This window comes from Poecilia reticulata, linkage group LG21 (genome assembly GCF_000633615.1).
Source record: "Poecilia reticulata strain Guanapo linkage group LG21, Guppy_female_1.0+MT, whole genome shotgun sequence".
Lineage (NCBI taxonomy): Eukaryota > Metazoa > Chordata > Actinopteri > Cyprinodontiformes > Poeciliidae > Poecilia > Poecilia reticulata.
Genome location: NC_024351.1, coordinates 4,805,317 through 4,823,169, shown reverse-complemented (window position 1 = coordinate 4,823,169; position 17,853 = coordinate 4,805,317). Strand labels below are relative to the sequence as shown.

The window sequence follows — 17,853 nt, the reverse complement described above, 5'->3', positions numbered from 1 at the left end:
TGGGAAGCCAGTGTTTGCAGAGATTGTCATTGACCCAGTGGAGTTATACATTAAAAACAAGGCACCAAATAAAGGAGCGCTTGGCCAAAAAGAAAATTATTTGCATTTGGCTAATAGTTTTACTTTTCTTCAGCAACATTTGTTAGAAACAAGATGGCAGGACCCTGTTTGCTCATGCCAAATATCTTACTCTGCTGCTGACTCAATGATTAATGTTAAAAAAAGAGGTTGACATTTTAACAATTTGTTCATTTAAAAAACACACAAAACCGCATGATGTTTGAACTGCCTTGTTGCTGAAATGTGCTGCACATGAACTCGACTTTTTATGCTCATTGGAGTTTTTCAAATTTTGTGGTGGTGAAACAAGAACAATCCATGTTCTGATATTGACCAAACAAAAGAGTGCATCATTTTTAAGTTTATTGAAAATTATTCATGCTTTTAAATTTTTTTTTTTACAAATAAAAAGTTTGCTTTTATATATGATCTAGTACTAAAAACAGACTGCTAATGATGTGTTCAGGTTGAAACCAGAGCATTTTATTACAATCTCAGCTGTTCTGCAGAAGCTTTCAGGAGGATTTCAGTCAAACAGCATCATGGAAACAGAACAGCAGAATAAATTCTTTGCAGAACAAATTTTCACATTTGCGCCTCTAAACATGTTTTATTTTGCTGGATTTCGGGGAAATTGCTGTTTAAATTATTGCAGATCCTGTTATAAATTCAATTAAGCTAAAACCATTACTAATCCTGAGGGAAATTAAATGTTGACTCAATGAATCCAAGGTTTTTCAAAGAGTTGTTGTAGATGCTGATGAAGAATCCTTCTCTGCAAAAGATAATCACTTTGACATGAAAAATGTCAGCTATCAGATAAAGCATTCTAAAATGTTTTATTTGATATGATAAACATGAAGCATTTAAAAGAATGAAGATGAAAATAAGATAATCAAAACCAATGTAATTTATTATTTTATTCAATCAATTCAAAAAACATACGGATGAATTTTCATCAATAAACTTTTAATCACATATTGGTTCCAGGTTTCTTCTAAATAACATACAATTTAATCCCGTTACATAAAACACTCGCATAAACCCAAAACCAGGAAGGTGTGCAGCTGTTTTTGACCTCCAGTCACATTTCATGCTGGGACATTTCAGTTGGCCTTTACTGTGCTGTCGATCCAGTCCACAAACTTGGAAACGCGAGCGTAGACTCCAGGTTTCATGGCGTTGGCGCATCCCAAACCCCATGATGTCACACCCTGCAGGACGTACTTATTCTGGTCAAAACACACCAGAGGACCTCCGCTGTCACCCTGTTGGAAAAAACAAAAAGACACACACATGTTGACATTTAAGTTTGCTGAATTTGAAAAATTATTTAAGCTGTAATAGCTGTAAAGCGGGGCTGCACAGTGGCACAGTTGGTAGAGCTGTTGCCTTGCAGCAAGAAGGTTCTGGGTTCGATTCCCGGCCCCGGTCCTTCTGCATGGAGCTTGCATGTTCTCCCTGTGCATGGTGGGTTTTCTCCAGGTACTCCAGTTTCCTCCCACAGTCCAAAAACATGACTGTCAGGTTAATTGGCCTTTCCAAATTGCCCCTAGGTGTGAGTGTGTGTGCATGGTTGTGTGTCTCTGTGTTGCCCTGCAACAGACTGGCAACCTGTCCAGGGTGACCCCACCTCTCGCCTGGTACGTCAGCTGGAGAGGCAGCAGCAACCCTCCCGACCCCACTGAGGGACAAGGGTGAAAGAAAATGGATGGATGGATGGATAGCTGCAAAGCAGCTATTACAGTTGCTAACAAAGCTGTTAGCAGCTTGTTAAAGGGAAGAAAAAAATACTTCTAAAAAAATGTATCAAAACTATATTTTAGAATTAGATCATGCAACAATAACTACGATGGCAGATAAGTACGGAAGAGGATTAGGGCCACTGGAAAAAAATAAAACAGTTCTGACTTCAATCTCAGAATTCTGAGAAAAAAGTCAGAATTCTGACTTTAATCTCAGAATTCTGACTTTTTTTCTCAGAGTGAATTTCTGCCAAAATATTCTGAAATGTTTCAGATTAATCTCAGAATTTTTCTAGAAAAAAAATGAGCTCCACAAGTCAGCTCAGAAAGTAAAAAAATATGAAGAGATGTCTTTTCTAGAAGGTTTCTGATTAATCTCAAAATTTCTCAAGTCAAAGATTATTTAAGTAGCACATTTAGAACAACTTCAGCTGACTAAAGCACTGCACGACAATCACAACATCACAGGTAGATAAATAATAAAACAAAAATAAAATTAAGTTTGGTAAAAAAAAAAAAAGAGTTCTAAAGTTGGTAGAAAATATGAACAACTAGTAATATGAATAAAAACAAATAATTTCCGCTGCAGCGATTTCCAAAAAATTTTAAAAAGTCTAAAAATGTTCTTGTTTTTTCTTGATTTTTTTTTGTGGAAATTTACTCCTTTTTTATTTTTCTATCTGGCCCTGTCATAGGAAATTGACCAAAAAAGAAACCACTGCTTCAAACAAATCAAAATAGGCCCTAAAACAGTGACATTCCTGTCCTTGATGAGTTTGTACATGCTTAATGGAACAGTAAGTAGGTAGATTAATGAATTACACCTTCTCTCCAACATTAAACAATATAATCAATCTGTATAAATTATAAATACTTAGAAAACTAATAAATGATGTTTGAACTAATTCACTTTTTAGAGTTGTCAATTCACTTCCCAATTTGTATCTGGTGAATTATGACAAGCTTTCTGCACCTGGCAGCTGTCGACTCCTCCATCAATGTTTCCGGCACACATCTCGTGGTCTCTAACTCTTCCGTTCAGGTAAGATGGCCGATTGCATTTCTTGTTCTCGATCACAGGGAATCCAGCTTCCTTCAGCGTACCTTCACCTCCTGTACCTGCAACACACATTCCTGCGGTTATCCTTCCTGAAAGACTTCCCCAATCAGTGACGTGCTCAGGGGAGGCAGGTGAGACAGAACCTCATCACCCGTCATCATGGAAAAATAATATATCATTTATAAAGATATTTTCACCCTGTGGTCTGTACTATAAAGTACCTATTTTTCCATTTAATTTAACCAAATCTGATGATTTTTTTCTTAAAAATAGCTGAATTTTCGCATTTTCCCATTCAAATGCGTGGAAGCGAAGCCGGTGAGGCAGCAGTGAGCTGTGCCTCACCTGGAATTGCGCAACCTCTTGCTAACTGCACCGGTTGCCATACTGAGAGCATGCTCCTCCTGTCTGTACGCCGACAATAAAATGGTTAAAAACATTTAATGTATGAACTGATTTTCCATAATTTAGCTTATGTCTATAATGTACAGTGTTTTTATTGTCATCAACTGTTTCTGTATCGTGTTTCGTGTGCTGAGGAGCGATCAGAAACGGCAGAGAACAGATTCGAGGTGAGGCAGGCAGTTCTCGTGCCTCATCGCTGGGGGCGCTCATGATCCCAGACATTGTAACTGCACAACCGCAGAGTAAGACACAGTAACAGCCAGCTAGCCATACAGTAGCTGCGCTGATTCAGAGAGCGAGAAAGGCGTGGTTGTGAGTTGTACTTTAACGGTTTCTCCCTTTGCTGTTAAGCACAGCACGAAATTAATAATATCTACATGTCTATGTTTGATTGAGATAACGAAATTATTCTGCGGCGGCGCGGCTAAGCATCACATGTTAAATAGTCTTTTTACCCTCCAGCTTTGTGCGCACGCGCGAAATTTCCTTACGTAAACAATAACATGCAGGGGGTCTAGATTTGTAAATCCGATTATAATTAAGTCTGTGCCTCACCAGCTATGAACCTCACCGCACGTCACTGAGTTGTCATAGCAAAGACATTTTGAATAATGTCAACTTTGTATTAAAAGTGTCATAATTTACCGAATGACGCTTTATGACAACAGTCATAAATATTCATAAAGGCTTATTCATGTTCACGACAGGAGTTATGTCAGGTCTATGAAAGTGTCATGACAGTCTGATTCACCCCCCTTCAAATAAAGTGTTAACATGTTGTTCTACGATTTCACCCACTTAAATGGGGTTAAAACACTTATTTTAATAGCACTGAATTAACGTGAAATGTCTGAACGTAATTCAATCATGGAAAGATTTTCCACATGATTAATTAGCTTTCTTTCAGCATGAAGCATGTTTGTTGAGCTAACTTAATTTTCATGAGTTCGATCAACTTAATTAAGCACCACTGTAAAATAAGTCAGTTTCAACTACATTTGCATTCATCTTAATCAAATAAAGTCAATTATTTAGTCCAAAACATTGCAAATTAGTTGGGCTGGCTCTATTAAATTACATTGGGTCCAACTTAATGAGTTGAATCAACCTCAGAAGTTGAGCCAAAACATTTGATTTAAATTGGAGTAACAGAATTAGATAGTGCTGAAATAAAGCAAAGTAATCAGGAGGAAAATATCTTCATGATTGTTTTATGTTAATCCAAAGAGTTCTTTCTTAGAGTGAATCCGTTTCCAACGGTCGTATTCATCATGTTTGGGCTGCACTTGGTCTGGTTCCTCACCTGGGACCGTCTGCATTGGGGGGCATGAAGCCCCAGCAGCACAACTCCTAGGATCACTGGGACACTCAAACCCCCCCACCACGATAAGGTGGCACCCCATGGAGGGGACGTGTGTGTGTGTGTGTATTAAGTAACCTATTAATTATGTAAGAAATAGAAAATGAGAGAGAGGGTTGAAGAGGAATCGGAGGAGAGAGAAGGAATGACATGCAGCAGATTCCAGGACTAGGAATTAAATCCAGGTTGACAAACAAAACCTGCAAGCAACATCCTAAACAAACATAATTTGCAGTCTTGTTGTAAACCTGGTTAAAAAATAAGAGAATTAGGCATTTCCTTGCCTCAACAACACATAAGCTCAACAACACAAAAGCTTTATGTTTATTACAAAGTATTCATCTGAAAATCGATTTATTCCTGAAATAGAAATGATTTCTGATTAAGTTCTCTGTTTTCATACTTTCATGGATTGTTCTTCTTTTCCCCTTTTCTACAGTTTTTTATGTTAAATTGCGCTTTTTTGTTAAGTTTGTTATACTATCTTGAATCTGTTATTCTAAATAATAGAAAGATCACACAATAACCGTCAAAAGTCCACAGTACACAGCAAAAAGTCCAGCCGTCTGCGGCTAAAACAGCGAAGGGAAAAGGGAAAACGTTCGGCTAATTCAGTTTGGAGTTTCTTTAACTGTTTTGGGGGCAAAAAAGAAACTGTTTTGCCCCCAAAACAGTTTCTTTAACTGTTTTGGGGGCAATTTACAGTGACCAACTGACCTGACCGTTTTGGGAGATGTGGGGGGAACCGGAGAAAACCCACGCAAACACGGGGAGAACATGCAAACTCCACACAGATCATCTCTGTGAAAGTGCAGCGCTAACCGCTGCTCCACCGTGCTGCCCATGTTTTTTACAATTGAAGGGATCTTTTTCAATGTGGGGGGAAATCTTTGCCTTTTCAAGTTTCCTCTTGACGGAGCGTCGCCCTGATCACAGAGGCTGCAGCCTCCTGAGAGGTTGGAGCCTCTGTGATCACTTATCTGATCACTTCTCTAAACACAGTGCCTAAAAACAAGATGGCGGTTGTAGAGGACAGGAAGATGCGTTTGGTTCCTGTCCTCAGTTCCTCTCTCGCATGTCTTTCTCCTTCTCCAAATATCAAAATCATTCCTACTCCTGTTCTTGACTCTCTTCACTCTTTTGCTTTCTTTTTTTTCTTCAACCGGAAAGTATTTTGGATTCTTTTCCAAATTGATTTTTTGGGTTTTTTCTTTTTACCATCCTGGATGGTTTCAACGCCTGGATCAACTAAATCCTCCAGGATGGTTTCTGCAGTGATCTCATTCTGTTCTGCAGATTCCGGATCCGAGGAACAACCTGCCATCGTCTCTCCTGAATGATCCTCCTCTGAGGATCCCTCTTGGCTTTCAGCTTTGACCAGGCTGACTGGGCTCTGCGAGTTTCCTCCCTCCTGCCTTTGGAAATCTTCTTTCTCTGCAGCTCTCAGTGTGTCTTGCCCAAGTAGGTCTTGTTTTGTTCTTTCTAACTCGTTCACACAACTCATCTCCTCCAATTTCTGCAGGTGAACTTCTCTCTCCTGAATTAGCTGGAGCTCCAGGTTTTCTACTTTCTGATGCAGTGCAGTAGAAAACCTGCGCTCTAACTCCCAGATACGTTTCTGGTTCTGTTCTCTGTTTAAAAGAGTCGTTTCCTCCTTCGTTGTCTTTTGCTTGTATGTTTCGAGCTGCTGCTGTAATTCCATAACGTCTGTATTATATTTACTTTTTAGCTCGTTGTTTGAAAGGTGAACCCGATCAAGAGCATCTAGCAGCAGCTTCTCCATCTTTTTTATTATTGAAATTTCTCTAGACATATTTTGGAACTGCTCCTTCTTCTCAGCCCTCAGTTTGTTGATTAGCTGCAGGTTCTCATTTGTTCTTTTGGAGTTGGTGTCTTTCTCATTGTTCACCTTCTGACTTGTTCTAATCCAGAAACTTCACTTTCGTATTTGCAAATGAGATCATTGTATGAAAGTTTGACCTGATGAAATTCTTCCTTCAACAGCTTCTCGTTATTTTCGAGGAAAGCGATCTTCTCTGACATTTCCTTAAACATATGGTCCTTCTCGGCTCTTTGTTTGTCGATGAGCTTCAGACTCTTTTTTGTTCGTTTTTGGTTGGTGTCTTTCTCGTGCTTCACTTGCTGCCGATATGTTTTGACTTTTTTTTCCAATCCAGAAATGTCACTTTCGTATTTGCAATTGAGATCATTGTATGAAAGTTTGACCTGATTAAATTCTTCCTTCACAAGCTGCTCATTGTTTTCGAGGAAAGCGATCTTCTCTGACATTTCCTGAAACATATGGTCCTTCTCTGCTCTCAGATCCTCCAGAAGCCGTCGTTCCTCAATAAGCTTTGCTTCCCAAAGCTTTTGTGACTCGGCCTCCTGCCTCACTGGAGAAACGTCGGCTTTGTACCTTGACTGCAGCTCCTTGAAGGAAGTCTGGACTCCGTCCAGTTCTTGTTGGAGGGTCTTGCTTTTCTTTCTCTCAGCCAGGATTTCAGCTATAAATGATTCCTGGCTGAGGAGGTGGGCCACCTTCAGTTTCACAAAGTCTTGCTGCAAGGACTTCTTGTTCTTGCACTTGACGTCGTTGTGAACCTTTGAAGCAATGGCCGCAGCGTTAAGGACTGCTGGGTCACTGAACTTCTCTACTCTCTCAAGTTCCCTCTTGGGTCTAGATTTGTAAATCCGATTATAATTAAGTTGGTGCCTCACCAGCTATGAACCTCACCGCATGTCACTGTCCCCAATAGTTTTTAAAGCTGCAGTGTGTAATTTTTAATTTAATTTATTTTATTTTTTCATATTTGTTGTTGTAACAGTAAAATATGAGACTGTGAAAAGATGTCCTTAATTTATTTCCTTATATGCTATTACTGTCTGAAGAAATATACCACTCCCAGTCAAAAACAACACATAAAAACCTGGAGGAGTGTCTTAATGCTGTCAATCAACCTTGGGAACGTGCTGCTGAATGTGCTAATAGTGGAGAAACAACTCAGTGGCCATGCTAACTAGCCTTAGCATTCTCAGCAAGATCTGCTGACAGGGAAACTTTTTCTCCCAGTGCTAACAAAAAGGACATGATTGACTGCGCTAAGACCCGCCCCCTCTCTCTAATTGGTGGTTCTAACCAGCCCTGGGAGAAGGCAGAGGAGGTCTCAACTATATGTTTCAACAATATGTAAAAACATTATTATAAAAGCTTGATATTGTAGCTTTACTGCAGCTTTTGAAATGTAATGTTATGCATTTTTGATATTTATCCTGATGTATTGCAAGTCTTGATTTATTGTGCTTTTTTTCCCGCTGTGAGTATTTTAATCAAGGACGTTTTGGGCTGATTTATTTTTTGGTTTTTACCCATCTGCTGAGAATGTCCTGAACATTTTGGATCTTAGTTGCCATGCTTTGTGACGTACCTTGCGTCTCACCCCAACCAGTGACGTAACACTCTGTTCCACTGGGAACAATGTAGTCCTTTTCTGGCAGACAAGCAGGAAGCACTTTGTCATTTATAACAGCTGGGCTGAAAACACAAAAGTGTGTAGTTATAGGATTACATAATCGACTTAACACCATGCTGCGCTGGGACACGATCATGATCAGACTTTTACCAACCTCTGCAGTTTGAGCAGAGCAATGTCCGCTCCATTAGGTCCCAGCACCAGTTTCTCCAGCTGCCGTATTTGTTTGGATGATTCTGCAGCTGCTTCGCTGTGTATTCCCAGGACTACCTGGTAGGCTGCGGGCCTTTTGGACCTGCAACCACAGAGCAAGTCCATGCAAACCAGCCATCCAGACTTATTTTAATTACAGGGTTTGTTATACAAGCATACTGCTGTAAAGTTTCTGTTGTCTGACCTTTCCAGGCAGTGTGCAGCAGTGAGGACCCACTGTGGGTGAATCAGAGTGCCACCACAGAAATGGGTTCCTGTGCTGGTAATAGAAAAGACCATGAAATAAGTAAAGGTGTTGCAAAATTCACATTTAGCACATTTTTGTACTTACATTTGGGCCTCAATAGCTTCTAAAAAAAGCACAAGTGCTTGAAAAAAACAGCCAGTTTTTGGCAATGAGTTAATGTTTTCGACAGGCAGTGTGCTGTTACCTAGCAACCCCAGCCGAGCCTAACCCTATTACCATTCAACCCAAGCATTGTTCCAGCACGTTTGGTCAGCTGGTTTAACCGTGGAGTGCGCTGTGTTTTGTGTTGATTTATCATCCAGAAACCACTTGCTGCATTCGTATTGGTTGTGCAGGAGGCTCCACTTCTGTTTTTCAAAGATGTAGGTTTGCATAATTGCACATCTGTTTGCAGCCATTTTCACATGCAAGCGTACCCATTGAGATTGGGGGCAGATTTAAAGAGACAGCTCATTCTGAAAGGAGCCAAAAATAGGCAGGACTGGCCAGATTAAAACCTCATCATCCAAGGGTCCATTCACACCAGCTCTGTATAGTCCACTTTAATCCAACTAAAGTTCTTTTATCTACAAGCCAGATGGACCAAAGTGAAGTGAACTCTAGTGCGGTTTGGATGCAGATGTGAAAGCCAAGTAGAATGGAGTCTGATCCAAAAGCAGGAAGCAGACTATAGCACAGGGCATTCTGGGTAAATACAATCAAAACAAACATGCTATTTCAGCGCTAGCAGGAGAAAAGAGTTTTTTTTTTTTTTTACCAAACCCAAAAGAGAAATTTCACAGCTGCTAAAATCTGACTCTGCTCCATTTTTGTTTACTTTGTGTGAAGACAGAATTTGTGCTCAGTGTTTTCTTCAGAGCTTTTGTGACATTTCCTTCAGTGACTCTTGGTGCAGCGCCACCACAGGAGAGGAGGGGAACAGGTTTGTTAATTAGTTTGGATCATTTGACACGGTGCAGAGTGAAAGTGAACTACAGCAGCTGAAAATGTAACAAATGTTGCAACTTTGGTCCTAATCAGACTGTCAGGTGTGAAAACACCCTTAGATTGGTCTTGTGAAAAATTATAATGAATAATTTATTCAATTTTTTTTATCTCTCTTTTTTACTGTTTATTCAATGTTACATGACTCTGTTTCTGTTTTTAATTATGTAAAGCACTTTGAAATGCCTTGCTGCTGAAATGTGCTATACAAATAACATTTTATTTGATTTGATTTGATAATAAATAATAAGTTGAAAATCTTGTGTTTTGGTTCCATTATCATTTTTGACATTTCCTGGGGGGTTTTCTTGCTCACCTGGTTCGGAGGCTGATTTGCCAGGGCCATGAATGAGGTTTGGACTCGCAGCCACCAACAATACGACCAAAACAGCGCTTCGGCTTGTTTACCGGCGTCCCACAGTCCATTCCAGCTACAAAGACAGTTCACAGTCCTCAAGTTTTATAGTGGCAGACTGAGAAAAATGCCTTCTTTTTTAAACTTCAATGATAAAGATTTTAATCCATTGTTGGTTTCCAGGATTTATTCCTTTGATTGCAGATTGTAGTTTGAAATTGACCATTTTGTCTGCATCTGAACTGGCTCCCCTATCTCAAATCTCCTGGACAATTTGTAAACAAGACACTCTTTCCCACCTCACTCCCTTCTGAAGACATCTGTGGAACTGAGCGCTTCCAAGGACTTGCTCTTAGATAAGACCATCATATCAGACTGTTGCCTGGGAGACCGAGCTACATGGATCATGGTCATACACATGCATACACATACACAACAAACAGATACACTGCGTGATTGTCACCGCCTTTGATGGCTCCATGTCCAAGTCTTGCCATATGTGCCATATACTTTCTGATGTTGTCATTTCTCTATGCTCTATACTTTTTAGTTTATTACTTTTAGAAATTGTGTAGGACTTATTACTTTACACCAACATACGTACATACACAGCTTCATACTTTTAATATCCAAGCAAAACACAGAGAAACTCCTGTTAGTTTATTACTTGGCAACCCAGAATAAGAATCAAACATGGAGTACCAGCATTTATCCTTATACTTTATGAATCTAGAACTCACTTATTTATTGTTTTATAACACTCCAACTTTTTGTTTTTTAAGTGGGTAACAAATCAGCAGCTGGAATCAGGATTCTAGAGGAGAATTTGATTTGGTTTGGTGTTATCTAGAAGATTTTTAAGAAAAAAACTGTAAAGGTTTTTCTGTTCAGTCATATACTCAACAGGTATAAATTAACATTTACACACCACAATCAGGGATCTGGCAGTAATCCCACTTCTTGTTACTGTCAGTGGTGTAGCACCACGGTCCGTTCACATCGCTGTCTGGGTTTCTGCAGCTCTGGTCAAGATTTATGGAGACACAGTGATTATAAACAGACAACAACGAGGGCGTCTTTCATACACAATTAGAGCCATGCAAAGATAAATTTAAAACTACAATAAGGGGAATAAAGTAGAAAAGTTACGAGAATAAACTTGCATGAGAACAAAGACATAATATTACAAAAATTATGTCTTTATTATTTTATACTTAATACGAGAATTAAATAAAGTCATGGACTTACAAGAATAAAGTCGAAATAATTTTAGAAAATGTTGCAATAATATGAGGATAAAGTTGAAGTATTACTAGACTAAAATCAATATAATATAAAAAAAAAGTCATAATAATAGTAATATGTTTGTATTATTCCAACATTATTGTCATAATATGAGTTTATTCTTGTAATTTTATTTATTGAACAATTCAGATCATGTACAAATATTTGAACTTTTTAACATTTTCTTAGATTATAAGCATGAAAAAAGAGGAATTTTAATAGATTTTATGAGTAAAAACACTAAAAAGTGATGAATAATTGTCAATAAATCTACATAGCATAAATAAAAACATGTAAGATTCTTACATTTCCCTCCAGACCTTTATCAGGGTGGGTCCTTGGCGTGAAGCTGCTGTGTTGGTGCGGGCTCTGCGCGCTCCACGCCTGACAAGTCACGCCCACCAACGTTATGGAGGTCGGGCCTCTGTACGTCGCTCCATTTCCAATCTTACAGTCTTAAACAGTAGCGAAAAAAAGTCAATTTATCAAGGAGTAAAACCACGACAAGGATGGTGTAAAAAGAAAAAGATGCACCTCTCTGAGCCGGAGTTGGGCTTGGCGCTCCTGCGGGTCCTGCGGGTTTGGGGGAACATTTTTCGAGGTTGCAGTACTCCCAGCGGACTGCGGGGTCGGTGGTGTAGCACCACGGCGCTCGGTCTCCGTCAGGGTTCCTGCACAGATTCCTCTTCAGGTCCCTGAAAGACAAAAGCTTCACGCTTTATGTCCAACGAATCGATCGAGTTCATTTGTAAAGCACATTTCATAAACAATGTTTCACATCATAAAAACACAAAGTCATAAAAGACAGAATGCATTGAGAAAAGCAAGTAGCAAATATTACGGTTTCAAATTTATCAACACACATAAAATATATTCTTCCATGTTTCATTTATTATGGCTCAAAATAAACTCAGCAGGTGAGGTTTTAGTCTGAATCTAAAGGAAATGTAATGATCCAAAGGTTATTACCGATAACCAGTTATCGGTAATAACCGATAACTGGTTATCGGTTATTGTGGCAAAACTGATTACTTTATATTAAAAAAGTAAAACTTAAAACTTTATACATATTAGCACACCAGTTTGTAAAATTAAGTCATAAAGTAACCTCACAAAATCTAAACTAAGCAGAACATTACAGTACAATAATCAGTAGGGAGAAAATCCCATTTAAATAATTGCTTTGTTTAAATATTAAATCGAGTCACAACTATTAACAATTTCTACACAAGAAATGCAACATAAAACATTTAAATTATGCTTTAAGTAGATCAGAGTTTTAGATTTTAAATAAACACTTATTTTCAAATTATTTTTTTTACAACAACTCAATTATCTGCCTACTATGTTTGTTTAATTAACATATTTCATTTTTAGTTACGGTAAAAGGTAAACAAAAATACAAAGGAATATTTACTATTCACTTACTTACAAAATTAATATTAAACATAACATTTTTGTGGCCTGCAAGTGTAACCTGCACAAAATAATCAACCCGTATTTTATTTTGGCGGGTCAAACTGACGGCACACTTTAAGTTCCGGGTCACAGGTGAACTCGGATCTCCATTGTTGTTGCTGCTGTCGCTAGCTGCTTGTCTTGGCGTCTTCCAAACTTATGGAAGAGTCGTTTGTTTTACGTACTTTGTTTGTTTTTTTTTTAATAGAAATGCGGTGGCGACACGCCCACTCAATTTATGTATTAATGATTGAAAAATGGTCTTATTGATTAAAAGGTCATTCTCTTTTTGTTAATTTCGTAGCTGAAGATGATATATAGATGATATATCGTCAAAAATATTAAATAGGCCCTTTGATTTTTCCTAGCCTTAATTACCATTACACAAGTCATTTCAACTTTTTGAAACGTTGCACTTTGGTGATTGAGGGTAATTTGGACTGTTTTTTATTATCAAAAGGGCCTGAAACAAAACCTATTAGCAACAGTACAAAAAGGTTTGACATAATTATTTTAAGTATTTCTTATGTGCATATTTAATTTAAATGTTTCAGTGTGAGATTATTCTACTGTATTTTAAAGGTTTTTCAGACGTCTGTTGAGTGGAGGCAGTTAATCTAAAAAATGTAAATCTATTTATTTAATAAAATGTATGTCTTATTTACCATCACTGCTCGGTTAATACTCACGCTGAGGGGAAACTCTCTGGAGTTTTGCTGTGTCTTTGAGGAGTTTGTGAACTCCACCACTGGCATTTTTTCCCGCTGATCGTCTGTGACGTTATTCCCCGGTAGCTGCTGCCGTTCCCGTCGTAACAGTCGTCTTCTTCAGGGGGAACTACGCCTTCAGCTGCACGGAGAAACCACATTTTCACAATATTTGGCCTTACTTTTCTTTATCCAACTCTAAATGTTTCCTGTGAGTTACATTTAAGTGAGAAATGTTTTGTTTTTTGTTGTACCCGGATCTGGAGCGTCTCYGCAGCGAGGCACGCTGCAGTACTCCCAGCGAGTTTCAGAGTCGGTGGTGTAGCACCAGGGCCTCCTTTCGTTGTCAGGATTACGACAGTAATTATTGTTTAAACCTCTGAAAAAGAAGAACGCAGACAAAGCAATTATTAATGTTTTTAGGGCTTTTAATGGCGTGAGCTACTGAAGCTGGGAATGGACATTCTCCACATATCGTTTATCCCAGTGTTTTGGAACCTTTTTTGAGCCAAGGTACATTGTTTTAATTGAACAAAATCACGAGGCACCACCAACCAAAAATGTAAACAAAGATACTCTGTAGCCGCCTATATTACATATAGTCATTCTTATCATTCTTATTGTTTTAATGTAAAATGCTCTGTACTTACTGCCATCTAGTGGTAATAAAATTACATGATTACGCCGCTAGTCACTACTACAGCAGATACACTACAGATGGCATTATTTGCAGATAATTAATTTGTTTTCAAAAAATATTTTAAGACCAATTACCGTTTTTTTTCCAGTCTATGAGCGCACCGTACCATAAACCGCACCTTCAAAGTTTTTGAGACCCACCAACCCCCTTCCCGTAAACTGCTGGTATCTCTGCCGCTCTCGGTTTCCCATAAGGACCCAGCAGAGAGCTGCGTCCCAATAACTGCTGGATATATTAAGGACTCAGGTCTTCGTCTCCAAATCCGGTTTTGTTTTATTTTTTCACACTGAGTTTACGTGCAGCGGTTTTATTTCCCTCCTGTCCTGCCAGATCCTCAACTTAGAAGCTGCATCATATGAGTTTGAAAACATTTCTCCGTCGTGCCTGCTGCTAGCATGGCTGCTAGCATACTGTTCTAAATGAAAATGAGCACTTGATTCACTTCCTGCTAAAGAGCCCCCTGGTGGTTGAAGAAAAATCCACAGAAAAGCTGCATGTTCAAAGTGTAGGAAAGAAGCAGCAGCTTGTAGTCCGGAAAATACGGTAGGTGAAATTGGATAATTTCCACAGCACACCTGACGATCACTCACGGTACACTAGTGTGCCGCGGCACAGTGGTTGAAAAACACTGGTTTATCCGATTATTTTTCCGAAATAATGAGGTAACATGCCAACAGTTTTCTCGAGCTGAACAGTTTTCGTGAGATGGCAAGTTAATTTCTCAAAGGTTTTCTCGAGATGATTGGAAGCATTTGAAGGATGTAATCAGGTTTAACACACCAATCATCTTGTGATCTCAAATAAACTTTGTTTTCTCGAGAAAATCATCTCTACATGCGGAAAATGTCTGTTCTCTTCTTCCGTCATGAGCGTTAATAAATCCCACTAATATTCCTAAGCCGATCCACATCGCTGTATTTAAGAAGTGTTTTGTTCTCACTCACTTGCAGGGGTAGTTTTCAGGTGTGCGGTTGTGTTTATGGGGCGTCTGGGCCGACCAGCTCTGGCAGGTTTTACCCGTCTCCGTGACGGCGATCGTTCCTCGGTACGCTTGACCCTCGCCGGTGATGCAGGTCGTCTCCGGGACGATGGTGGGAGGCTCCGATGCTAAAAACAAGAAACCAGCAGAGCTCAGGGAAAACGCCTTTCTAAGTTGTTCATACACCTGGAGTTTTTCTACAAACTACTATGTATAATTTTAAAATGCTTTGTGACAGATCAATGAAAGTAGAGTTTGTGAAGTGGAAGGAAATGTGCAACATGGTTTTTATTTATGGATACGTTGCATTTGTTCAGTGGAGTAAAAGGGCCAGACTAAGAAAAACATTTTATTACAAGAATAAAGTCTTAAAATTCAGAGAATAAAGTTGCAGCACTTCAAGAATAAACTCAAAATATCACGCGAATAAAGTCGTAAGTGAATAGTCAAAATAACAAAGTCATAGTATTTTAAGAATGAAATTGTAATTTAATAAAGCTCTAATTTTTACTCTGGTAATCTTATTACTTGATTTATTTTTTTACATTTTCTTAGCTTCACCCTAACACTCCGTCAAAATAAATTACTTGTAAATTATTTTGAATGCCATGCATCATTTTCCTTTCTGCTTTGTTTAAAATCTCCCACATAAACATCCAACAATGTGAAAAAGTACAAGGCTCGTATAAGAAATAAAAACAGACTTAAAGATTGTGTTCTGAAATTGATAAAATAGTTGAGATTCACAGGATGCAGAGGATTGGTCCGAGTCGGAGCAAATAAAGAGAAATGTTTGGACTCACTGCAGCGAGGAATGGAGCAGAAATCCCAGCGTTTGGACGGGCTGGTGGTGAAGCACCACGGCCGCGGATCTCCATCTGGGTTTCTGCAGTAGTTCTCCTCCAGGAACTTCTCTGGAAGACTACAACAAGATGTATTTTATCCCCTAAATCACACGTATTTGAGACTAAAATTAAACCTGGTCAGTTTGGTCTTACGTTGACGGGTTGTAGCCGTGATTTTGAGGTTTCTGGGAGTCCCAGCGCTGGCAGGTGAAGCCATTTTCAGTGGTGGAGGTTTTTCCTCTGTAGTTCTCACCGCTGCAGACGATGCAGTCCTCTGCAAACCAGTCAGAAGGTTGACATTTTTTAAAACCAGTCAAATATTCTCCCCTCTTCTCCCTTGTGATGTTTTCATTCCACCTCAACTTAAGCAAGAGCATAATCACTTCTAAACTTTGAAGTCGCTGTTCATGCTAATTAGATTCTGACATGTTTGATGCCTGAGTTTCTTCTCACACACAACAGTAACCGTCATTCAAAAGGTATGAAAAACTGTTCATGTGGTAAAATAACCAGATGGAGTTCCAGATCTGACACCCACTGAAGAAGTTAGGAGTGTTATGAAACAAAAATATCAAGAGAGAGACCCTGAATTGCAATAATGGTGAAAACTTTGATTTCTAAAATTGTTCTCTTTGGGTTTTTAACAGATTTCTGCCTTCAAATATTTCAAGAAATGCGTTCTTTTCCTGTAATGTAAAGAATTTCCAGCTGTTACCTTAAAACTGCAAATTGGAAAATAAATTTGCTTTGTGGAAATGTGATAAGAAAAAAAAACATGGTTTTCACTAAAAGAAAAAAAGGTTTTGTGCTAGGACCAAGTGTTTTTCAGCTTTATTGAAATTGTTTTATTTAAAAAAACTTTTTTCTTATCACTGGATGTTGCTACAGAAACCACGAAGAAGAAAATGACAGGAAGTAGTTAGAAGACAGTTTTTTTAATGACATTGGGTGAGCATATTATTCACGTCATTTTAAATTGCATTTCTTATTTAATGGAAACACCAGAATTGCGAAATTGTTTTTTTGACATCAGCGAAATGCTAGCTGAGTTTCCACTGACGATAAAATCGCACAATTTGCACTTATTTTGAAAAAACTTGTTTTCCTGTAAAATTTTGCCTAATTTTAACAAACCTGCATTGAAAACACTTTTTTTTCCATCACAAGTCACATGATCAACAACTGATGTTGCTACTGGAACAAACCATGAAGAAGACGACGACAGGAAGTAGTCAGAGGATCATGGCGCCGTATGTTTTTAATGACCCTTTCACATGAACAAACTTATAAGCATGGGGTTTTCAATTGCATTTCTTATTTGTGTGTTTTCAACATTGGCGGTGTTGTTGCCACTAGCCATCCGCAGCCACTTCCCCTATTCTCCTGGACTGATTCGTCATTCAACGGGTCCAAACAATCCCTAAACCTGCCGACTTCTACCCTAAATCAAGGTTTCTGGTATGATCTGTGTTTAGAGAGACTCTATTGTTAGTTGTTTGTTTTTTTACTGTAGACCTACCGGTACAGTTGGGGACATTGCAATGCTCCCAGCGGGTTTCTGGGTCAGTGGTGTAACACCAGGGTCCTCGGGGATCCGAATCAGGATTTCTGCAGAAGTTTGAGTCCAGGTCATTCAGGAGATGAGTCTGTGGCGAGTAACTTCAGGAGAGACAAAAAAGGAAACATTAGAAAAAAGATATAAAATGATAAGTGGAATGAATCTGGAGTCTGTGAATAGATACTTGGGTCTGTGTGGAAGTTTTGCATCCCATCTCTGACACAGCTTTCCTGTTTTTGTTCTGTCTTTGGTTCCTCTGTAATCTGCTCCGTTTCCACTGATGCACTCCAGGAGGTATTCTAGAGGAAACAAAGTAGTTTTCCAGGGTGAATCATGCAACTGGCACCAAACAGAATCATGCAAGTGGTACCAAACAGAATCATGCAACTTCTACCAAACAGAATCATGCTACTTCTACCAAAC

General features: G+C 38.9%; 1 protein-coding gene across 1 annotated transcript in view; it reads right to left on the bottom strand.

Moving 5' to 3' along the window:
* Nucleotides 1–521: 521 nt before the first annotated feature.
* The window catches only part of LOC103457236 (plasminogen), a 21,120-nt gene continuing 3,788 nt past the window's right edge, over nucleotides 522–17,853 (bottom strand). The window contains exons 4-19 of the mRNA XM_008397216.1: nucleotides 17,615–17,729; nucleotides 17,392–17,531; nucleotides 16,026–16,146; nucleotides 15,831–15,949; nucleotides 14,993–15,155; nucleotides 13,603–13,727; nucleotides 13,331–13,490; nucleotides 11,718–11,878; nucleotides 11,490–11,638; nucleotides 10,828–10,921; nucleotides 9,861–9,975; nucleotides 8,498–8,572; nucleotides 8,255–8,395; nucleotides 8,056–8,162; nucleotides 2,779–2,924; nucleotides 522–1,328 (exon numbers count right to left, since the gene is read on the bottom strand). Coding sequence (XP_008395438.1) covers nucleotides 1,167–1,328; nucleotides 2,779–2,924; nucleotides 8,056–8,162; nucleotides 8,255–8,395; nucleotides 8,498–8,572; nucleotides 9,861–9,975; nucleotides 10,828–10,921; nucleotides 11,490–11,638; nucleotides 11,718–11,878; nucleotides 13,331–13,490; nucleotides 13,603–13,727; nucleotides 14,993–15,155; nucleotides 15,831–15,949; nucleotides 16,026–16,146; nucleotides 17,392–17,531; nucleotides 17,615–17,729 — 2,093 coding nt within the window. The 3' untranslated portion in view covers nucleotides 522–1,166. The remainder of the gene's footprint in view (nucleotides 1,329–2,778; nucleotides 2,925–8,055; nucleotides 8,163–8,254; nucleotides 8,396–8,497; nucleotides 8,573–9,860; nucleotides 9,976–10,827; nucleotides 10,922–11,489; nucleotides 11,639–11,717; nucleotides 11,879–13,330; nucleotides 13,491–13,602; nucleotides 13,728–14,992; nucleotides 15,156–15,830; nucleotides 15,950–16,025; nucleotides 16,147–17,391; nucleotides 17,532–17,614; nucleotides 17,730–17,853) is intronic.